Source organism: Chiroxiphia lanceolata, chromosome 27 (genome assembly GCF_009829145.1).
Source record: "Chiroxiphia lanceolata isolate bChiLan1 chromosome 27, bChiLan1.pri, whole genome shotgun sequence".
Taxonomy (NCBI): Eukaryota; Metazoa; Chordata; class Aves; order Passeriformes; family Pipridae; genus Chiroxiphia; species Chiroxiphia lanceolata.
In genome coordinates this window covers 6,136,833-6,156,445 of record NC_045663.1, presented here as the reverse complement: position 1 = coordinate 6,156,445, position 19,613 = coordinate 6,136,833, and the positions used below count along the sequence as shown (strand labels likewise).

General features: G+C 42.2%; 2 protein-coding genes across 5 annotated transcripts in view; both read right to left on the bottom strand.

Annotated features, from left to right (window-relative positions):
• The window catches only part of CPAMD8 (C3 and PZP like alpha-2-macroglobulin domain containing 8), a 50,485-nt gene extending 48,531 nt beyond the window's left edge, over positions 1–1,954 (bottom strand). For both annotated transcript variants that reach the window (XM_032712052.1, XM_032712053.1), the window contains exon 1: positions 1,834–1,954. In XM_032712052.1, coding sequence (XP_032567943.1) covers positions 1,834–1,907 — 74 coding nt within the window. In that variant the 5' untranslated portion in view covers positions 1,908–1,954. The remainder of the gene's footprint in view (positions 1–1,833) is intronic.
• A 972-nt stretch (positions 1,955–2,926) lies between these two features.
• On the bottom strand, positions 2,927–19,494 carry HAUS8 (HAUS augmin like complex subunit 8). Of its 3 annotated transcripts, XR_004361003.1 has the most exons (12): positions 19,313–19,494; positions 19,001–19,056; positions 18,647–18,743; positions 17,582–17,692; positions 16,981–17,063; positions 16,302–16,373; positions 15,659–15,817; positions 14,939–15,080; positions 13,718–13,859; positions 12,844–12,988; positions 6,228–6,525; positions 2,927–5,591 (listed from the first exon to the last, which is right to left on the bottom strand). XR_004361003.1 is itself a non-coding variant. In XM_032712057.1 (11 exons), the coding sequence occupies exons 1-10, from the start codon at positions 19,380–19,382 to the stop codon at positions 12,868–12,870; spliced, it is 1,053 nt and encodes a 350-aa protein (XP_032567948.1). In that variant the 5' UTR covers positions 19,383–19,494; the 3' UTR covers positions 2,927–5,591; positions 12,844–12,867. The 3 variants fall into 3 exon arrangements, 2 of the variants coding, with proteins under 2 accessions (XP_032567948.1, XP_032567949.1); XM_032712057.1 differs by lacking the exon at positions 6,228–6,525; XM_032712058.1 differs by lacking the exon at positions 6,228–6,525 and having other exon boundaries at positions 12,881–12,988.
• Positions 19,495–19,613: the final 119 nt, after the last annotated feature.

Here is a 19,613-nt window from a genome sequence, read left to right as displayed (position 1 = left end):
GGTACCTGAAACTCTGATAGAGTTCTGCAGCTAATGCTTTGTTTTGAAACAGTTTAGATACTTGTAACATTTTTGCCTCAATTATTTTTCATGGCTTCATTTTCACAGTTCTCAGAGCTGATACTTGGCCCTTTCTAAACGTCAGACTCACACACATGTAACACACCTGAACTTCCAGTTTATACAGAAGCAGCCCAGAAACTGCAGTTACAAGATTAGGCTCAAATTCCCACTTTTTTTATTTAAACAGTTATGACCTGCAAGTATAAAAACACCAGCAAAAAGGTATTATTTTAGCAGGCACATGCAGAGTTTTAAAGCCACCCCAGATGACCTCCCAGAGATGCTGCAACCTGAGTATTTGTGAATGGAATCTGCACCACTCCCCCAAGAATGGCACTGTGCCAGGAACTTGTCAACTAAAAGCATTACAGGCTCTGAGCTCTTCTATGGATTGGGCTGAAAGCAACACATTTATATTCTCTTCATGACACACCTTTCTGGTTTTTTTTTTCTACCAAAAAGGATTTTTTTTTAATATGAGGCAATTCCTAAGATGCCTCTTAGAGCCCAGTTTCTCAGCTCATGCCTTTCTACAGTCTCCCAAACCAGGTTGCTTTAGCTCATGATTAATTATCACTTTGGGATGAGGACGATGGTGTTTTACAGCCTCCAAGTCATCTTTTATCAAATTCCAAGCCCATGTTTCTCTCTCAGCAGGCCTCATTGCCATGGAGATCCCATTACCCCCAAAGGAAGTTCAGAACTCTGTGGCATTCAAGTTAAATTGCATGGGGTACTTGCAGATTCAAAACCTTCTGGCTGCTAGGTTTGAAAGTTCATCAGAGCAGTAATGAATAACAATAAAAAGTTACTACTGAGCCTGCAAATTCTTGGTAAGAAAGAGATAGCTGATCTAGCTGCAGAGGAAGAAAGACTACCAGCTGTATTCAGGATGAAATGATAGGATTTAAACTGTCACATAAGCCCAGCTCTGCAGTGCCATATGTGAAGCACATGTACTCGTATTGTTCTGAATCTCTGCAACTCTTTCTGAAGTACCAGTCCCTTGACACAAATATTTAAATCACTTTATAAGTGGCATTTGAATATTAAATATTTAACTTTGCACTCAAAGCGTTAACTTGACAGTGACGGGACAGATCCTTTAAGCACATTTGACTATCACCTCTGCCAGGTTACACCAAAACTTGGCAGGATGCGAAATATTTTCTAGTAAGCAAGTGAAAATAAGTTTTCCATGGCACTCAGTTAATGCAGCTATTCACTTTGCTGACGGGCTACAACAAGCTAGGGATAAAGAACAAACCAAACCTTAATCAAAATTAACCTAAACACACTAGAACTAGCTGTAGGTTCAAAATTAACTTAAACACGCAGAAGGAGCTGAAAGCCAGAGAACTTCCCCGCAGTTTCTCCCCGGCTAATCTTCCCCCACAGGATCTTCACATGCTCCTCGTGAGCCCCCAGCATTACCTCCAACCACCCCCAGCGCAACACCCCGGATTCCTTAAATAATTGCTCGCAGATAAAAACTTTGCAGCCGCTCGCCGGAGCAGCTGGAGGCAAGTATTGCAAGGGAGCTTTCTCCTTCTTTTTTTTTTTTTTTTTTCCCTCCCTTTCCCTTCGCTGTGCACTTTTGCACCGGCGAGTACAAACGTGCCGCTGCCGCAGCCTCCAACCCCTCCGGCGGGCTCCGCGGGCTTTGTTAAGAGGCTAATGCAGCTTCCCCCGAGTAGAAGGTTTCGCAGAGGGGTTCTCGCCCCGCCGCCCTGCCCGGGGATGCTGCCCCGAGCTCCTCCCGGTACTTACTGCCGGTCTCGGGGCTGTGCAGCGCTCAAACTGCCCAGGGCGAAGACTAGTGCCCAGGGGCTGCAGCGAGACATGGTATCGCGAATCCCGTTCGGGGCGGGCAGCTCCAGGAGCCTTTTGTTCGTGGCTGAGTGCAGCCCGAGCCTCCGCCGCCCGCGCCCGGGCTTGGCTTTGGCTTGGCTTGGCTTGGCTTGGCTTGGCTTGGCTTGGCTTGGCTTGGCTCGGCTCGGCTCCCCGGTGCCTCTGGCCGCGGCCGCCGCCCCCGCCGCGTCCCCGCCCCCGCCCCCGGGCCGCCCCCTCCTGGCCCCGGTGCCCGCTCGGCCCCGGCTCTTTGCTCTTTGTCTGCCGTTCCCCCGCCCGCTCCTGACAGCGGGGCCCGCCCCGCACGGCCCCAGGTGTACTCCCGCCCGGCTCCGCACCTCCGGCAGCGCTGACAGCGCAGTCGGGCCGGGTGTCCCCGCCTGTCCCCGGGGCTGCTGCGGCATCGGCGCCTCTACTCCCCAGCCCAAAGTGCCCCCGGAGACCCGCCCGGGCTCCTCCGCCTTCCTCCCGAGTCCCTGAGGTGCCACAGACGCGAAAGCCGAGGTTACCAAAGATCCAATGACCCGGCACTCCCGGCACGGTGTGCTCCCGGTAACTGAGTCTCTGCACGCCGAGGGACTCCACTGAGCGCTGCCAAAGAACTGCTTCCCAACCCAAAATCTAGTGCCAGCACTGATGCTACTCTGTTTTTTTACCGGATTTTTTTATCCTCCTCCATCCCTAGGCCCGAGTCTATCCATCTCCATCCCTCTGTCCCAGCCAGCGCTTCCAGGGGCTCGGGACAGGAGAGGGAGCTCTCCCGGCACCAGTCTGAAGAGGTGCAGCCTAAGAGTAGAGCTCACATAAACTGGGGGAAAGCAAATCCAAAGCAAGAGCAGAGATTTGAGATGACGAAAAGTCTCACAACAGTGATGGATTAAATGCTCCAACAGAGTGGAATTCTTGCCCCAGAAATAAATGAAACCCCTCAATATAGGCAGTTTGTTTCCCCCAACATGTTTCCCCCAAATACTACACACCTGCCTCAAGGTAAAGTACCAGGAAAACAGAAAACAATTATAACCTTTTATTCGAGGTTGGCTCCAATATTTGACCCTCAGTTTCATTTCTTCTCAAAATCACAGCATTTTATTTAGCAAAAATACACATTTGTATCCAAGTCAGCTCAAGAGTTTCCCAAAGTCCCTTCCTTCTGGCTTCTGACAAGAAAAAGAGCAAGTTGCTAAAACTGCTGTTATTTTTCTCCATCTTGAAATAATTTCAGCTACCATATATTTCAGCACTGTCATTCCTAGCTACCACATTTTCTGCAAGGCAATCCATTCCCTAAAAGCACAAAGTCATCAAAAGGAACAAGGATTCCCGGACAATTTCAGTAACAGGACTCAGAGGCTGATCGGTCCTTAACCAGGAGATAAATAAATGGTGCCTAAATTTTTATCTTATTTGGAACTTACTTTAATATGTCTTCTCTTTAAAATAAAATCATTAACTCAGTAGGTTTTTGATAAATTCAGATTATCTTCAATAGTGGATAACACTGCCAGACATGGTTACATTTTCCTACTTAAATCTAACCTAAATCAGCCCTGCCTTATTTTTGTAGAGAGGCAGAACAAATCTAGAAGAAGAACAAACACATTTTGACAAATTAGACAAGACTAGACTCTAGAACCACAGGGATCACTTCCCAAGGAAACCATGTACTGTGAGAAGGAACTTATTAGAAAGTACATTAAAGGGGGAATGTTTTGGGTTTGGCTTTTTGTTTGTTTGTTTGTTCGGGGTTTTTGAGACAAACTAAAGAAAAAGCAAAATCTGCTAATTCCAAATTCTTTTTCAGCTTCATCATATTCATCATATTAAAGGAGGTAAAAAATTAAAATGAAGCACCTCTGCTGTTCTCACGGTATGGCAGCCTCAAACTAAAGTACAATATCTCACCAACCAAACTATTGACTTTGATAGAAGCTCTGCAGAGATCAGGTATGTTTGGGCTGGAACATCATCATGCTTTCGAAAAAATAATTATCTCTACACATACTTTTACAGAGCAAACCACAAATGGTTCATTACAGACTCATACTTGAGATCTGTAGGATATGTACCAAAAAAATCACCAAGTGCCACTGAACACCCATCCTGTCACCCACATTTCATCTTTGAGAAAGCTCTGGGTAAGGACTCGAAAGAAGCAACAGGATTCAGCAATGAATTGATAAATGGAGCAAAGTGTAGCTCTAAAATGGAGCTCCATCATCTTCAGAATAATACACAAATGTGTATTTCTACATTTCAAAAAGCACAGCTAGAAATTCCCCTTATGTGGAATAGAGCCCTTTGGAATAACTAACTTTTTTAAAGGTGAGATTTCTTCTAAACTGAAGAATTTCTGTTTGACATTTACTGAGTACAAGAAATCTCAGGCAATTACAACCTTTAAAGCAAACCATCTTCTAATTATGAAAGTATGTGCAATCCTGTAAATACGGCTGGAATCAGCTTCGTCTGAAAAAAAAAAAGGAGGCTTTAGATATAATTTCAAACTATTTACTTACTGAAATGGAATTTTCTGTGCTTGCCAAAATGAATCCCATTCAGTGTGATGCAACAGGTGTTGGAATTCCAGCAGCCGCCTGCAACCCACATCTGGGAATGGTTAAGGAGTTTAAAGGCTGTAAGAACTGCTCATGTATAAAAACTATTCATCAGTCAGATCCATGGGTCATATTCACCCACTGCGCATAGCTAGGATTTTTATTCGTTTACTGAATGTGTAATTCTGCTCCTCATGAAGTTTGAGGAATCTCAGGCACTTGAAAACATGTGGGGCCATACTGGTGTCAGAAAGGTGAGAGAGGGACAGCAGTTAAGAGAAGAAGGTGCAAATACACCTATATTGGTTCTGACTAGATCTAATTTACATCCTGACCCCTTGTACAATCTTATCACTTCTCTACAGAAGAAATTATCGCCCCGATGTCCCATCTACCTCATAAATAAACTGTGCAATGTGAAAATTATCAGACAGATATTTGTCAAACAAAAAATGTTAATTTTTGAGTGCTGTGAATCCTTTTGGATCCCCCCTCCAACTGCAAAATTCAAATCAGTGACATTACTCCCAAGAATCAAGTGGTAGGACCACCCTATTAATAATTAGCCCTTGTTAATTGCCTCAGCATAACTGCTGTCACCAACCTGTGACACAGATGATCAGATCAGATCTATAAAAGGTAATACTTATTTAAAGATTTTGAGACTATATATGTAAATTGTGCACAGAAAAGATACTGTACTAAACCCAAGGTTATTACTTATTCAGCTTTGTGTTAAGTCCTGTAAGCACTAGATTTCAGTAGAAGGTGGGCGAGAAATAAAGAACAAGTCCTCAGTTTCCAGAATCATTTGTCTTCACTCCCCAATGGAAAAATGTTTGTCTCAGTCATTACATAGCACCAGACAAGAATAAAGCCTTAATTAATTTTTATAGTAAAAAAGCCACATCCATTCTTTAACTCCCAGTTTAGTTCTCCCTTTGTGTTTCTGGGATAGCCAAACAGAGATAGCAAATACAGAAACCGATAACTGCAAAACAAATGTCCCAGGCTTTGCCACACTCTTGGAAGTTCCCCAGGATAAAGGCTTGACAGAGAATGCATCAGTCCACAGTGCTGGAAACCAGACTGATCCTCCTTCCAGGAAAACAGGTATCTCTAGAACAAAATTATAAGGAAAGGATAATTAAAGAGTACATTTTAAATTAGAGTGTAATCTGAGTAGCATATAACAGGATAATGATATTGAGAACATAATTATTAAATAGCTCTGTCAAAAATGGTTATTATTCATCTGTAGAACAGGAAAGCCTGATCTTTCACAGTAATAAAACATTTTAATTCCTGACAAAGTGACAGAAATAGTACTAAGAAAGCATTCAAAGGGGTAGACACTCATCTAGAAGGAAGAGCACTGTGCTTATCAGAAGTGGCTGTCATTGAGACATTTAGTCAGAAATAACTTCCCAGTTTCCTCTGAAATAGTTTCACAGTTTTCTTCTCAACCCCAACAGATGACTGGCATAGTTTGTGCATAGTCCGATTAACAGTGAAGTCACTTCCCACGTGCAATAGATACTAAAGTGTGGAATTAAGTTCTGATATCCTACAGGCCACCTCCAAATACACATTATCTATATAAATAAAAAGATTAGATAAGTCTGAAGAGGCAAGTTGTGTTTGCTCCCCTAATACAAAAAATTCAAGATTTAAGCAAGAAACTCAATAGGTCTTGCATACACATCATCACAGAATTATTTTAAAATAAGAGGCAGCTGAGACTCCTCTGCAAACCTTGTGTTTGCTTTGCAGGCCACACACAAATGCAGTAGAAGAAACAACCCAAAATCATTCCTGAGTTGAGCAGGAACGCTCACTTAATCACTGGAAATGTTCTTAATTGGTGTGGTTCAGTGGTGCATTTCAGAGCTATTAGATCTTCTGCCACTCTGGAACTCTTTTCATGTCCTGGCAGTCCCAGCCCAGTCAGCAGTTTGTTTATCACATTCAGGATGAATTTCCGGATCTCCAACAAAGTGGTATTTACTCTGAGGCAGGGAAGACTGCAGTAATCCAATAAGTTCTCATTAGCCTAAAATGCAGAAACATCTGCTGGGGTCATGAGCTGCTTATGTGCTGTTGATGAGCACAGAACCAGCACCCTCTGCAGCAGTGTGAAAAACGAGGTAGGGGGAGGGGAACAGGAACCTCGAGGATCTCCTAGGGCACCCCAGGCAGGAGGGATCCTGCCTTGACCCCAGAGAACAGGAATTACAGCCAAAAAATGCCTTGACTCAGCCCTCCCGAGCTGGTGTCCCATCTCCTCTGAAATCACTGCCCATGTAATGTGCTGCAAGTTAAAATAGTTGTTTTTCTAGTCAGTAGCTTTCTGCTGAGAGAACAGAAATGAGAACCTGTGGTACTTTGGATCCCTCAACTGCACTGAAAACTCCATTGCCTTTAGCACAGGAACCTGCCCTTCTCTATACTCCTGGTCCATCAGGCTTCCCCTGAGGACCCACCATGTTAACTGCAGATGGAATGGTAAATAAAATAAAAGTCAGGAGATGCAGCAGTTAAGGTGATGTACAGTGGAGTTCTGGAGATCGTGAAATTAAGAGATTTAATGCAGAGCTGGAGAATGGAAAGTCATGGCTTTTGGTTCAAGCCATATAGTCTGCTCATAACCCTTAAATATTTCTTAGTCCAGTAAGAACACAGAGAAATGAAGATCTAAATCATTAGAACTCAATGAAAGAGTCTGGCAACATCAGCCAGGAACTCAGGAGAATGTGGTCAGAGCTCTACCAGGATCCAGGCAGGGCAATCTGCAACTGCAAACCCTGCTTAAAAGAGCTGCAAATCTCTTTTTAGACAATCTTAAAATCCCTTTCTCCCCCCCACAAAAGCACTTTAGAACACGTGAATGTTAATAATCGGTTAAGAAGAACTTCTGCCTAAAAGATGAATAAATAGGCAGCAAATACTGCACAAGTTCAGACAAAACAAAACTAAGTCTTCATTGGTACAAGCTACAGAAGGGAGAACATTATTAATTCTGGGGGAGGGAAAAGAAAAAGATTGATAACCTGAATAAAAAAGAGCCCTTAATTTGTTTAGGATTCCAACCGATTTAGAGCATGTAACATTGTCAGAAAATAAGTGGAAAATACAAAATAAGTGGTGTCACATCTGTTTAGCTCCTGCTCCAGTGATTCTGCAGCTCTTTGTTGTTGTTTGTACAGTGTTAAATGACAGCATCCAATTCTGTAGCTGTTTCAAGGTGGAGGAGCCTAAAACCCTTCTGCAAAGAGCCAAAGCAGAACCACTTAGAATATTCAGAAAAAATCAAGAAGGAAAAGTCTCAGTCCAATCTAGTTTCAAAGCCTTTCCTGGAGAGGCTGAGCTGCTTTGGCTGACACTTGTTCTACCATTTGTATGAAGAATTACACAAGTGTTCAATTTAAGGCAAAGAACGGCCAGAATGCTCAAATTAATGCCTCTGGTTGTTCTGAAACAATGAGCGCACATCTCCGGGCACGGCATTGTTCTGGACAAGTAGTTTGGCTCCAGCTCCAGGACTCCCCTTTTCCCTGGAATTGTGTGAGGATAACGACTGCCACCTGCAGCAGCAGAGATGAACTACTGCTCCGAGGATTTAGAGCCTTTAATTGTGGTCACAGCAAGCACTGCCTCTGGGGGAGAACTAACAGCATTCCACTCCTTTTTAGAGGGAAAATTTGCGTGGCTGGCTGTTGCTCAAGTAACATTTGGGTGTATAGATACACACACAGTAGTATCTCAGTGGTAGAAAATCATTTGACTGAAGAGGATGGGTTAAATTTAAAAGTATTTCTTAAAGAAAAATATATTTTTTAGAACAGCAATGAGGTGTACAATCAAGAAATCCTAGGAAAGACATTTTGGTATGTCTGTTCAGAGACATTATTATCAAGACATTACAGTATTGATTTTAATTTCATCTCCTTCATGTTTAAGATATCACTTCATGACTTTCAGAGTCTCAGAATGACACACTGATCATAAGAAGGTTAAAGGTGTGAGGACGCACAGCCTAAGCAATAATCCAACCCTAGGAAAAAACACTTTCATCACATTGGAGCCTTTCTACCCACATCTCTATCCACCAAAACTACCTACCCTACTTATTTGTAGCTAAGCCATGCTTGCTGGGCAAAGTTCCCCACCCAGTGGCCAAATTCATGGATGCAGCTCATGCTCCTGATCCAGAGCATGATCCATCTACCTGTAACATTTACAACTCACTTTTATTTTATTTTTATTTTATTTTTGTGCTGAATGGTAGCACACACAGGTGAACTGCTAGGTGCAGATCATCTAATATGTTCCTACAATAAAACTGGCTTATGGGTAAGTTGCAGCTAAAAAAATGACGCTGCCATTATATACAAGTTGGATCTGAATAGTTGTTATACACTGGCTTCTCATCCAGTGCACAGCATTCTACTGATCCAGTTACTTAATTTACTCCTAATTTTTAATAAAAGGGGACAAGAATCTAGTTAGACCGTTAGTGACACAGGAAGAAAGCCTGAACAGCACTTGAAGGAGTGCAAGGAGAATGCTCCAAGTATTTTTTTGAGGCTAAGAGGCCTTATAGACACAGCTTAAGCTAGAAACGTACCCCTCTGAACACAACACAAAGCAAAGGTTTCAAAAAATCATCACAGAAAGACGTTCCATAGCTTATAAAAAACAAGATACAGCATGTCTTCCAGAGAAAAATGCACTCCATGTACAAAAAAGGAAAGCATGCCAGATCTGGCACGTATGTTCATAGCCCAGCACGCCTGCTCTCCAGCACTTTCTCAGTCATTAGGCTTGTGGTTTCCCTCCACATTCCCAATCCTTTGGCTTGAGCACTTTGGGTGCTCATGGCTCACCACTGGGACCACTCAGTGTGTACAAGTCCATTGCTGGACTGTGTAGTATCAGCCCAGCTGGAAACAAAAGCTTCTGTAGGAAATCAGTGAAGATACTCAAGCATGATACAGCAGTGGAAAATATTCTTTATTATTAAAAAGAATTAAAGTCCTTAAAGAGCATTGGGACTACCAGACCTAACTAAGCCTTTTGAACTGTTCACATATGAGCAACTGAATGTTGCTCTGGGGTACTGTCACAGATCCTGAGAAACCAGCAAAGGGCTATGGCTTACTTCTCCAAACAGCGAGAAAGTGTTAGCCAAGGATGGCTGGGGTGTTTGAGAGCTGTAGCAGCAACTGCTATCCTGATCCAGGAGGCCCAAAAACTCACCCTTGGGCAGCGCATGGTCATGTATGTACCCCATGCAGTCCAAGCTGTGCTTGAGGAAAAGGGACTGGCTGTCCCCCAGCAGAATGCTTACATACCAAGCTGAGTTGTTGGAACAGGATGATGTTACCCTGAAAACAACATCTATTGTAAATCCTCCTATGTTTCTGTCCTCAGCATTGACTGACAGTGTGCCTGAGCATGACTGTTTGCAGACCATTGAGGAGGCCTTTTCCAGCAGACCAGACCTGAAGTACGTGCCTCTGGAAAACCCAAACTGGGAACTGTACACAGACGGAAGCAGTTTCATGCGGGATGGAAAGCAAATGACAGTGTATGCAGTGACAACCAAGGATGAGGTAGTCGGGGCAAAGGCCTTGCCAGCAGATGTATCACCCCACAAGAGCTCTCGAACTGAGCAAAGGAAAGAAGGTAAATACATGGACTGATTCTAAATATGCATTCAGTGTTGTACGTGCCCATGGAGCCATCTGGAAAGAGAGAGAGCTACTAATGGCCCAAGGTAGTGGGATCAAACATGCAAACCAAATCCATGCACTCCTACAGAGTATGTGGAAGCCCGAGGAAGTGTCTATCACGCATTGCAGAGCTCATCAGAAGGGGAAAACAACTCCCGAATTAGGAAATCATTTTGCCAACCAGGCGGCAAAAGGGACTGCAGAAAAAGGTATCCTAGCAGTAATACCACAGAAGGAAATCGATCTGACAGGGTTCACCCCAAAATATGATGAGAAAGACCACCAGTTAATTAAGTCCCTTAACGCTGAAACGAAAGAAAGCGGACAGGCTGTTACACCTACAGGACATGTTGTAATCACACCCCACCTCCTTAGGGAGATAGCTCTGCGGGAACAGGAGGCTACCCACTGGGGAATAGAAAACCTTCTAAAACATTTGAAGAAGGCAGTAATAGGGACAGGTATGACCAAAGTAGTGCAATCCATTGTAAGTAAATGTGAAATCTGCAGGCAAAATAATCCTGATATAAGCAAGAGAGTAGTACCAGGGGTAACAAAGGCCAGGGACCTTCCCGGAGATTATCGGCAAATAGATTTTGCTGAGTTACTACCCAGGGAGGGATACAAGTACATACTAGTACTGGTTGACACGATGGCCTGAAGCTTACCCCTGTCACACTAACACAGCAAGGGAAGTGGTAAAAGTTTTGCTCAACCATATAATTCCAAGGTTTGGGGTTCCTCTAGGAATGTCATCAGATAGAGGGACACATTTTATTGCAACAGTAGTGAAGGAGGTTTGTCATGTCCTGGGAATTGCCTGGGACCTGCATACTCCCTACAGACCTCAGGCAAGCGGCGAAGTAGAACGTATGAATGGTACTCTTAAAATACAAATTGGTAAAATTTGTCAGGAAACATCCATGTCATGAGTTCAGGCTTTACCTCTAGCTCTGTTGAGAATTCACATACAACCACGGTGGAGAAACAACATAAGTCCTTATGAAATATTATATGGGAGACCATACCAAGCTCCACATATTCCAGGGAACATGAGGGGGAAAGTTGATCTACAAAAGCATTTAATGGTTCTAGGTGCTACTTTACAGAAAGTGTAGAGATTCATTAAGTTATCCAGACCCATAGGATTGGACACCCCTGCCCATCAATTCCAGCCTGGAGACTGGGTCTACGTTAAATGCTGGGACAGTGACCCACTGCAAGCCAAGTGGAGAGGACCATTCCGAGTCCTGCTGACTTCCCTCGCTGCAGTCCAAGTCGCTGGTAAAGGACCCTGGTTTCATTACTCCAGAGTTAAGAAAGCTTCGGTTCCTGGAACTACTAGCAAATCAGAGCCCGACATCGATGAAGAGCATGTGGCCCAGACTGTTTCTTCTGTATATGTTATCTGTACAGTTGGTAACTATGACTCAGGTTTAGAACCAAAATTTACATGTGGCTTTAGCAAAAATGGATCCAATATCCTTCATGAAAGTGAGTGCTGGATTTGCACTATGGATTCAGCTGAAATTTGGCAACAAGTTTAAATTCTACATTGGGCAATTCCTGAGGATGTCTCACTGGGTTTTGGAGACATTCTGCACAAACTTACTTCATGGTTACTGAATTGGACCTGGATAAAACAACTGTCTATAGTAGTGATATGCATAATTAGTGTTTGTATAATAGCTCATTGCATGAACCGATGTTGTAGATGTTGGCCATCTCTCTGATATAATGATAGGTATAAGTGGTAGAGATTGGACAAGATTGAGTTTTATCCATCTCTAAAGGGGGGACTGATGCCTCAGAGCTTTTTTTTGATTTTTAAACTTTTATAGATTTTAGAAGTAGATGTAAACGTAGATTTTAATGTAGCTGTATTATATCCCTTACCTTGTAGCATAATGTTTACACATACCCAACCCTAGTATCCCATTTCATATCAATCCCTCTAAAATTTCGTTAGCATGTTTAGTCTTCTTTTCAAGGTAGAATTGTAGAAAAACACCCTAAGGCCTGGACCAGAAGATATCACATAGACACAGCGACCTTCAAGCTCAGAACCTTGGAGGAACTCCAAGGACTCTATGTGCTTTGAAGAAGATGAAGATGAGGAAGAAGGGGTCCCAAACACCCTCGGACTCAATTCCTAAACGGTGTGTCGGGGGCAGAATGGGGCAGAACCAGGGTTGGACAGAACTGGGATTGGATGGACCTTATTATAAAATCATAGAACGACTGCCTGAGGGAGCGTGCGAGGTATGTATTCCCTGGGCCTTAGGCCTGAGGTTAAAGAACCTGCTCTCTTTATCTTATCTTATACAATAAATTGGTCTGGAGTCTTTTTCTCCGCAGTCTTTTAGGCAACACCAGGAATATTATTTACTTATTATTTCTTACTATTTACTTTTCAGTATTGCCAAGGCAGAAAGTGATGAAACAGCTGTCACAGAAATCCATGTTAAAAGAGAGCTGTGATGTGTCCTGATGGGACAGCAGGCAGAACAACACTCCATTTTCTGTATCAGTGCTGCTGGTTTCACATCCCCATATAACTGAAAAACTGTGCAAGTTGTATGTTCATACAAGAAGCAAAAGGATAGCATGTCCAATGGCATTGAGTTAGTACCTACCCAGCAGTAAAACTATACAGAAACTTAGTTGAAATACCAGCGTTTCACAACATCTAGCCCGTGCTTCTCTTCACATGCACTTTGGTTATGCAGAGAAACTTCTTTACTGACTTCAAACGACAGGTTCTGCACTTCTCTGAAGCTCCTGGAACACATGAAGCTGAATCAGTGACTCCAAAGGACAGTGACTTCTGCTTTAGCCCAAAGACTACACACCTGGACATTGGTGTCTTTCTCCTACTATGGCCCCACCAGAATAAAAAAAAAAGTAAAACGTGAATTTTCTTCCCTAAGACAAGAATCTGGAGAATACAGGGGCAGTTGGGGGAGATGAGTAGCTTCAACGATTTGAGTTGTAATCTATTCTGGGGCAATGAATGAAATATTCTTGAATATGTCATGCTTTAGCTCTTCTTCACTTTCTCAGTGGTACTTTGTATTTGTTGATACAATACTTGAGGAAAAAAAAAAACTATTCTATGCTCCTAAAGGATGATACATTTGCAGGGTTATTATTTAAGACATTGTTTCCAGTTCACTTCTCTGTCTCCCAGAGTTCTCCACTCCTACATATTTGCACTTAACCAGGTCTGTTCTTGCTCACTGAAATTCTCACCTAAAGCGGTAGAGAATAGCACACTAAAGTAGTTCACTTGGCATGCACAAACAAAAACAAAGCCAACCATCCTACTTTGACTGTAGGTAGGGCAGGGAAGAAATGCAGATGGGCTGCTATAAAGAGAATTAAACTTACTGCTATCAAACCCTCAGTTAATCCTCCTCCATTCTATGTTCTGGATATATTCTGGCAAGGTTGATAGATTTTCCTTGGAATATTTAGTCAACAAGTCTTCCACCCAACTTTTGTAATTACCTTTGAAGCTCTTTATCCAGTTTCTGAGACACTTCTTTAAGCTCTTTCAGGGCAGTAAGTGCTTTTGCACAGTCTTCTGAGTGTCTTGGCATAATTTCTGTCAGAAGCTCCTGTGTGATCTTTAATTGCTTTCCCAGTTCATCTACAAGTGAGATGTTAAAGGTATTATTAAAAATGCAGTGCCACCAGTTAATGCAGGATATCAGCAGCTGGAGTAACTCAGAGGCAAGTGAACTAGATAATGAAAAACTACTGTTTGTTCAGCTTTCACAAACACACTGTGAAACTGTGAAAGCCAAATTATTTTTCAGTATTGGGACAAGCACTAGCAACAGGCTATTGAATGAGAGCTTGATTAGCAATTTTAGAGTATGCAAAAGATTTTTACAAGACAAATGCGAGAGAAAAAACAAGTTTTAAACATCCAAAATTCCCTGGCCAGTTACACGTATTGCTCTTGGCATGTAGCCCCCCAAGAAATTTATCCAGTCATTTCCTTCAGCGTTCATAAACCAAAAAGAAACATGAACCTATTTATTTCAAGTCTTCTTACAAGAATTCTAAGTTCTTTAATAAATGTTTCCATTTGTTTCTAAGTGCAAGATTATTGTAAATTGTTTCTTGCAGACCAGCAGTTTAAAAATGTAACTTTTTGTCCAGACTTCAATACAAAACACATGTACTGATTTATTGAACATTCTCATTCAACACAACACAATAATATTTAAGCTCCAGTTCTACAAGAAACATGAGCAAGTCTACCCAGGTGAGTGTATCCCTCAAACACAGAAAAAGGAAGAGATCACAGTATTCCTACATTTTCGTCATTAACATTTTCCTTATTTACTTATTTATTCCTACATATTCCTTATTTACGCAGTAGGGACAAGAAATGAGGAGTAATGTCATGAATACAGTTAAAATATACAGAAATTTGCTAAAGAAGGTGTATATGAAGACTGACCCAGCTTAGAAAGTTAATCTCTTCCCTGCTGCAAGATAAAAAACCTGTTGAAGTGCAGTGAAGTGGTTAAACAGAGATAAGAATTACACACAGCACAATGTGTGACTAATGCTGCAGCCCAGTGTTCACAAAAGCTCTAAGAGCACTCAAAATTCCTCCAGTGGCCATAGACACATGTAGCAATAACAATATAAGAAGTTTTTTTAGCATAAAATCACTATTTCTGAAAGTAAATTTGGTAAATCAAGTTTTCATACCAAGATATGCTTGCTTATCTCCTTCTATGTGAATGTTCTTTATGGGTAATTCATGTCTAGTGGCATCCAGGGAAGCTGCAAAGCTTTTATATTGCTTTTGAAACTGTTCACAGACAGGAATGAGGGGAGACAGCACTTCAATCTGAAACACATACACAACGAACCAAGATTTCTCCAAAAGCAGCTACTTTGTAATTAAAAACATGGCTCAATACAGAAAAATAATTTATTAAAAAACCTCCAACCAAATATCACTCTGAAATGCTCACTGACAGAGGAATTCAAGAAGTTTGTGGTACAATAATCCCATCATGCTGTTTAATATGTTTTCCTCTACCAAAATGCCCTTTGGTCCTGTAGCTCAGAGGTATCAGCAACACAGCAGGCAAAAGTTTTTATAGCAGATGCTTCAATTACTTTAACTGTACTTAAAAAAAGTGTTCTCCAAAAGCCTTGTTTAATTTTTGCAGTGCATATTTGTTAAAAAGCAAAGAGAGATACCGTTTTGAACATCAATTATTCATAAGAAACCTGTCTTCTTACAGCCAAATTAGAGCTGGGTAACACAGACAAACCAGACAAAGAAAGAATCCAAGATATTCACTTCTCATTAAGGGTTGGCATCTCAGCTCCAGCAGAGAAATATTCTCTGAATAAAGGGCTACTTCATATATGAGTTTGTTTAAATGTAAGAGAAGTATAAATTGTACTAAAACCTACCTGTTTGTCTAATGCTTCACTGAGCTTCTGCTCTCTCTCTTTAAACAGGATTTCACGTTTCAACTCCAAGAGCTTCTCCTGTTGTCTCTGCTTTTCTTCAGACAACATCATCAAGTTTTTTTCTGCTTTTTCCTCCAGCTTGGCAAGATTTTTTCCTGTCTATTACATCCCGAAAATATGCACAGTTAATGCTACACCTAAGCAATTAACATATTCTGAGTAAACAGATGTAAACCAGGCCAAAGAGCTGTAACTAATGAATAGGAGACATCACATAATAAGCACAGAACATCAGAATTAAAGCCCCCCTCAATCCTCTTTCCTCTGCTGCTTTTTGTAAAGGAAAATACACACATACAGCACTGAGGGAAAAAAGTCACTGCTATAACCTTGAACTCCAGCCAGACTCACACAGTTTTCCCAAAACTTCGGCATCCCCCCAATTCCTAAGAACCAGCACCAGATAATAAACTGGCACTAAACTCACTCTAAGAGTTTTCAAAGCAAATAACACACTTTTACAACCATAATCACATACAGTCACAAAAATCTAACTTTTATGGATCAGGAAGCATTTAAGAAATTAAACAATTCCTCAATATCAGGTTCTATCTGAAACACCAAATATTTGACTGACTCTCACCTCTATTCTTAAGTAAGTTAAAAGTAGTGTCTCAGATTCCATCTCTGTCATTGAATCACTGGAATCAGTTTCCTTCAGAAAAGAAAAGAATATACTGCATCAAGTTTGGTATTTAAGCAATATTTTTTTCAGTGGTCAAATAAATTACCAATAGTCCGATTTGTGCCTGGAATCATCACCAACAACAGTAAGTTTGATCAGAAAAGTCTGGGGTTTTAAACAACTCATGTTCATTAAATATACCTTATTGTTCCACAACATTTTATAATATTTTCAGCAGGTTTTCATAATACTGGCAGAGAATTTGAAGTTTTAGTCCTACACTGAATGAGATCCCTAAATAAGGCACTTCGAACTAGGTTGAATCAATGTTAGTTCTTTAAGCAGATAAATCTCAAAGATAAGGTGATAGAACTAAATAGGATAGGAATGCAAAAAGAATCCACCTGAGGAGATGCTATAATTGGAACAGATTCTTTACCAGAGAGAAGCAAAGTTCTGGTCAGTGTTCAGAGATCTGATAAACAAACCACACATTGCCATCAGTAGAACTGACTTCTGTCAGGAGGGTTTAGATCATCCCAGGACCTCAGTTGTAATCCAGATTAAAGAGACAGAAAATCTTCATTTTGCACATTTCGAAATAAATATCCTTACAAATGAAAGCAGTGAGACTCACTGCTCCAGTTTTCTCTGTCTGTGTCCATGCATCTCCTTCTTCAGCTGATTCTGAACAATCACTCTTCTTGTGGACAGTTTTATCTGTATCACAACAAAAAAGTCAGTGCTCTCTTCTACCAAGGTCTACAGGGTGGATCAACATACCATCAGGTTCTTTAAAGGCAGAGATAATTTCAAAATTATTATGTGCACCAGTAAAGAAGACTTGTGTTCTATGCCTGGCTCTGATATACTCATGAGCAGACGTGGATCATGTGAGCATTTAGCTTTAAGTGACAATTACAGACAGATGGGATCTACTTTTCAGAAGAGCTGACAGTCCAACACCCACCTGTTACAGGAACAAAGACTTGAGAGTACTTTAATTTTTTATCTTCAACAAAACCAACAGGGCGCCCAAAAGATATTACAAATCGAGAGGTTAATTTAAACCCTATAAGTCTTAGTAGCTCTGCTTAAGGACACCAGAAACAACATTCACTTCATTTAACAAAATTCTTTTGTGACTATACAAGACTACAATAATTTCTTATCACCATGTTTCAGCACATACATTAAAAAATAATAAAACCAGAAATCAAGTATAAATGGAAACGTACCATTAATAGCTGAGAGATCAAGGTCCGGTCTTTTAATTTTTTCTTCATCTAATAAGGTGGACTGCAAGTCACCATTCTCAAAGATACTCTGACTTAAGCTATAGCCAACACCTGTGAAAAGAAGCTGTTATCAAACTAAAAGAATGTGAACAGGTTCTGCACAAATTCACAACTACATGTTGTAGAGGCACAGAGAAGCTGATTTTAGTCACAGTCCCCCTCATCTCAGACCACACCATGATCTGAGAAATGCTGCTTAAGGCTCAGCCTTGACAAACTGGACTAAGCTCCTCTTGAGCTGATCAGAAACACTGTTCTCAGGAACTGGTGCTCTCTAATGAACACCTGCTTTTTAAAAGCCTTGGAAACTTATTTTTCTTGAACCTTCAAAGAAAGTTACCAATGGAATTGCAGCCAGGATGAAAAACTGCTATGACTAAAGCCCAAAGTAAGACCCTCCAAGCTCTCAATTCCCAGAAGATAATACACTAATGTGTATGTCCCAAACACATTGGAGCCAACCAAGGACTGTGGGTAACGACAGACAAGAACGGTTGGGAATAACCAAGGAATTAACACGTAGTGAGAAAGATGAAGATTGGCTGTAGAAAGGTTGCTCCTGTTCAACGTTCTCAACTCAGATGTCCTGATTTCCTCATGATTTTCAAGTCAAGGCCTTACCAGAGAATTATTTTGCAATTCTTACAAAAGAAATAAAAATGGACTGTTTTGCAGACAGGGATTTTCAGGCATTTACATTGGGTTTAATAAAAAGATTAAATAAAAAAAAAGGTAGAGTACAGGTGAGGGCATAGGAGAAGAACAGTTCAAAACCTTCTGCATAAGGCAGGAAAGATGCTTTTAGGCAGCCCAAGCATTCAATTCTAGATCCAGCACCTGAGTTCACATCTCTTAATCCCATATCAAGCTTCTCAGTTCCCATTTTTATACAAATAACGACTGGCAGAGATGCAAGTAATAAAAAATATTGCCATCTTAGAGCTATTAAGAATTTCAGAGGTTGGAAAAAAGAAAGAATGGCTTTGAAATACTGGTAAAACCTACCAACAGAAGTTTCATGTTTCTGAGAAAGAATTGATTTTGGTTTAGCTGCAGAAGATGGTGGGGCAGCACACAATGAAGAGGAACTTGCTGAAGCACCCTGCAAATGAACACACAGGTAAGACAGAACATAATCAGCAATGTACCTTATCTTCAACTCGAATGCTGACAACAAACAGCTACAATCCCAGGGCACCTTGCAAGTCACTTGAGTGCAGCCCCAAGCTCCCACCTGGTAACACACACAGCTCCCTCACAACCCCAGCAAAGCCGGGTTTTTTGCCCAAGTCTCGTTGCCCTATGTCCGAGCCGCCCCTCACACCATTTCTACCCTTTGCTGAGCGGTAGTCCAGGTACCTTCTCGGTGTTCTTCTTGTCGTACTGCAGGTAACGAGACTGCACCGTTCTTCCTCCTGGAAAAGGGGCAAAGACAGCTCAGCTGGGCCCGACAGGTCGGATGCTCCTCACCCCTCAGCCGGCTCGAATCTCCCCCCTCAGCCGTACAGGGCTCTCCCCTCAGCCGGCTCGGATCCCTCGCCCTCAAGAGGGTTGGATCAATCCCCTCGAATGGCTCGAATCCCCCTCCTCAGCCAGGAGGATCAAATCCCTCAGTCGGGTCGAGGTTCCCCCCTCAGCCAGCTCGGATACCCCCTCACCTCACACGCCTACCTTTCCGCTTAGCTACAGGCGCTTGTCCGCCGGCCGCCGCGGTGCCGGGGTCTCTCCTGTGCGCAGACATCCTGCCAAAGCAGTAGCGAGAGAGAGAAGGGGCCAGGCAGAGATCCCTCCCCCTCAACCCTAAGCCGCCTCAGCCGCCATCGCGTTTGAACCAACGCGCCCGCGCAGCACCGTCCTGGGCGGTGGCGGCAGAGCGCCCCCTGGCGGCGCGGAGGGCTGAAACGAGCCACCTCAGCCTGAGGCGTCGCATCCGGCGGCTGCTGCCCTCCGGGTTAAATGAGGGTCTGGCCGT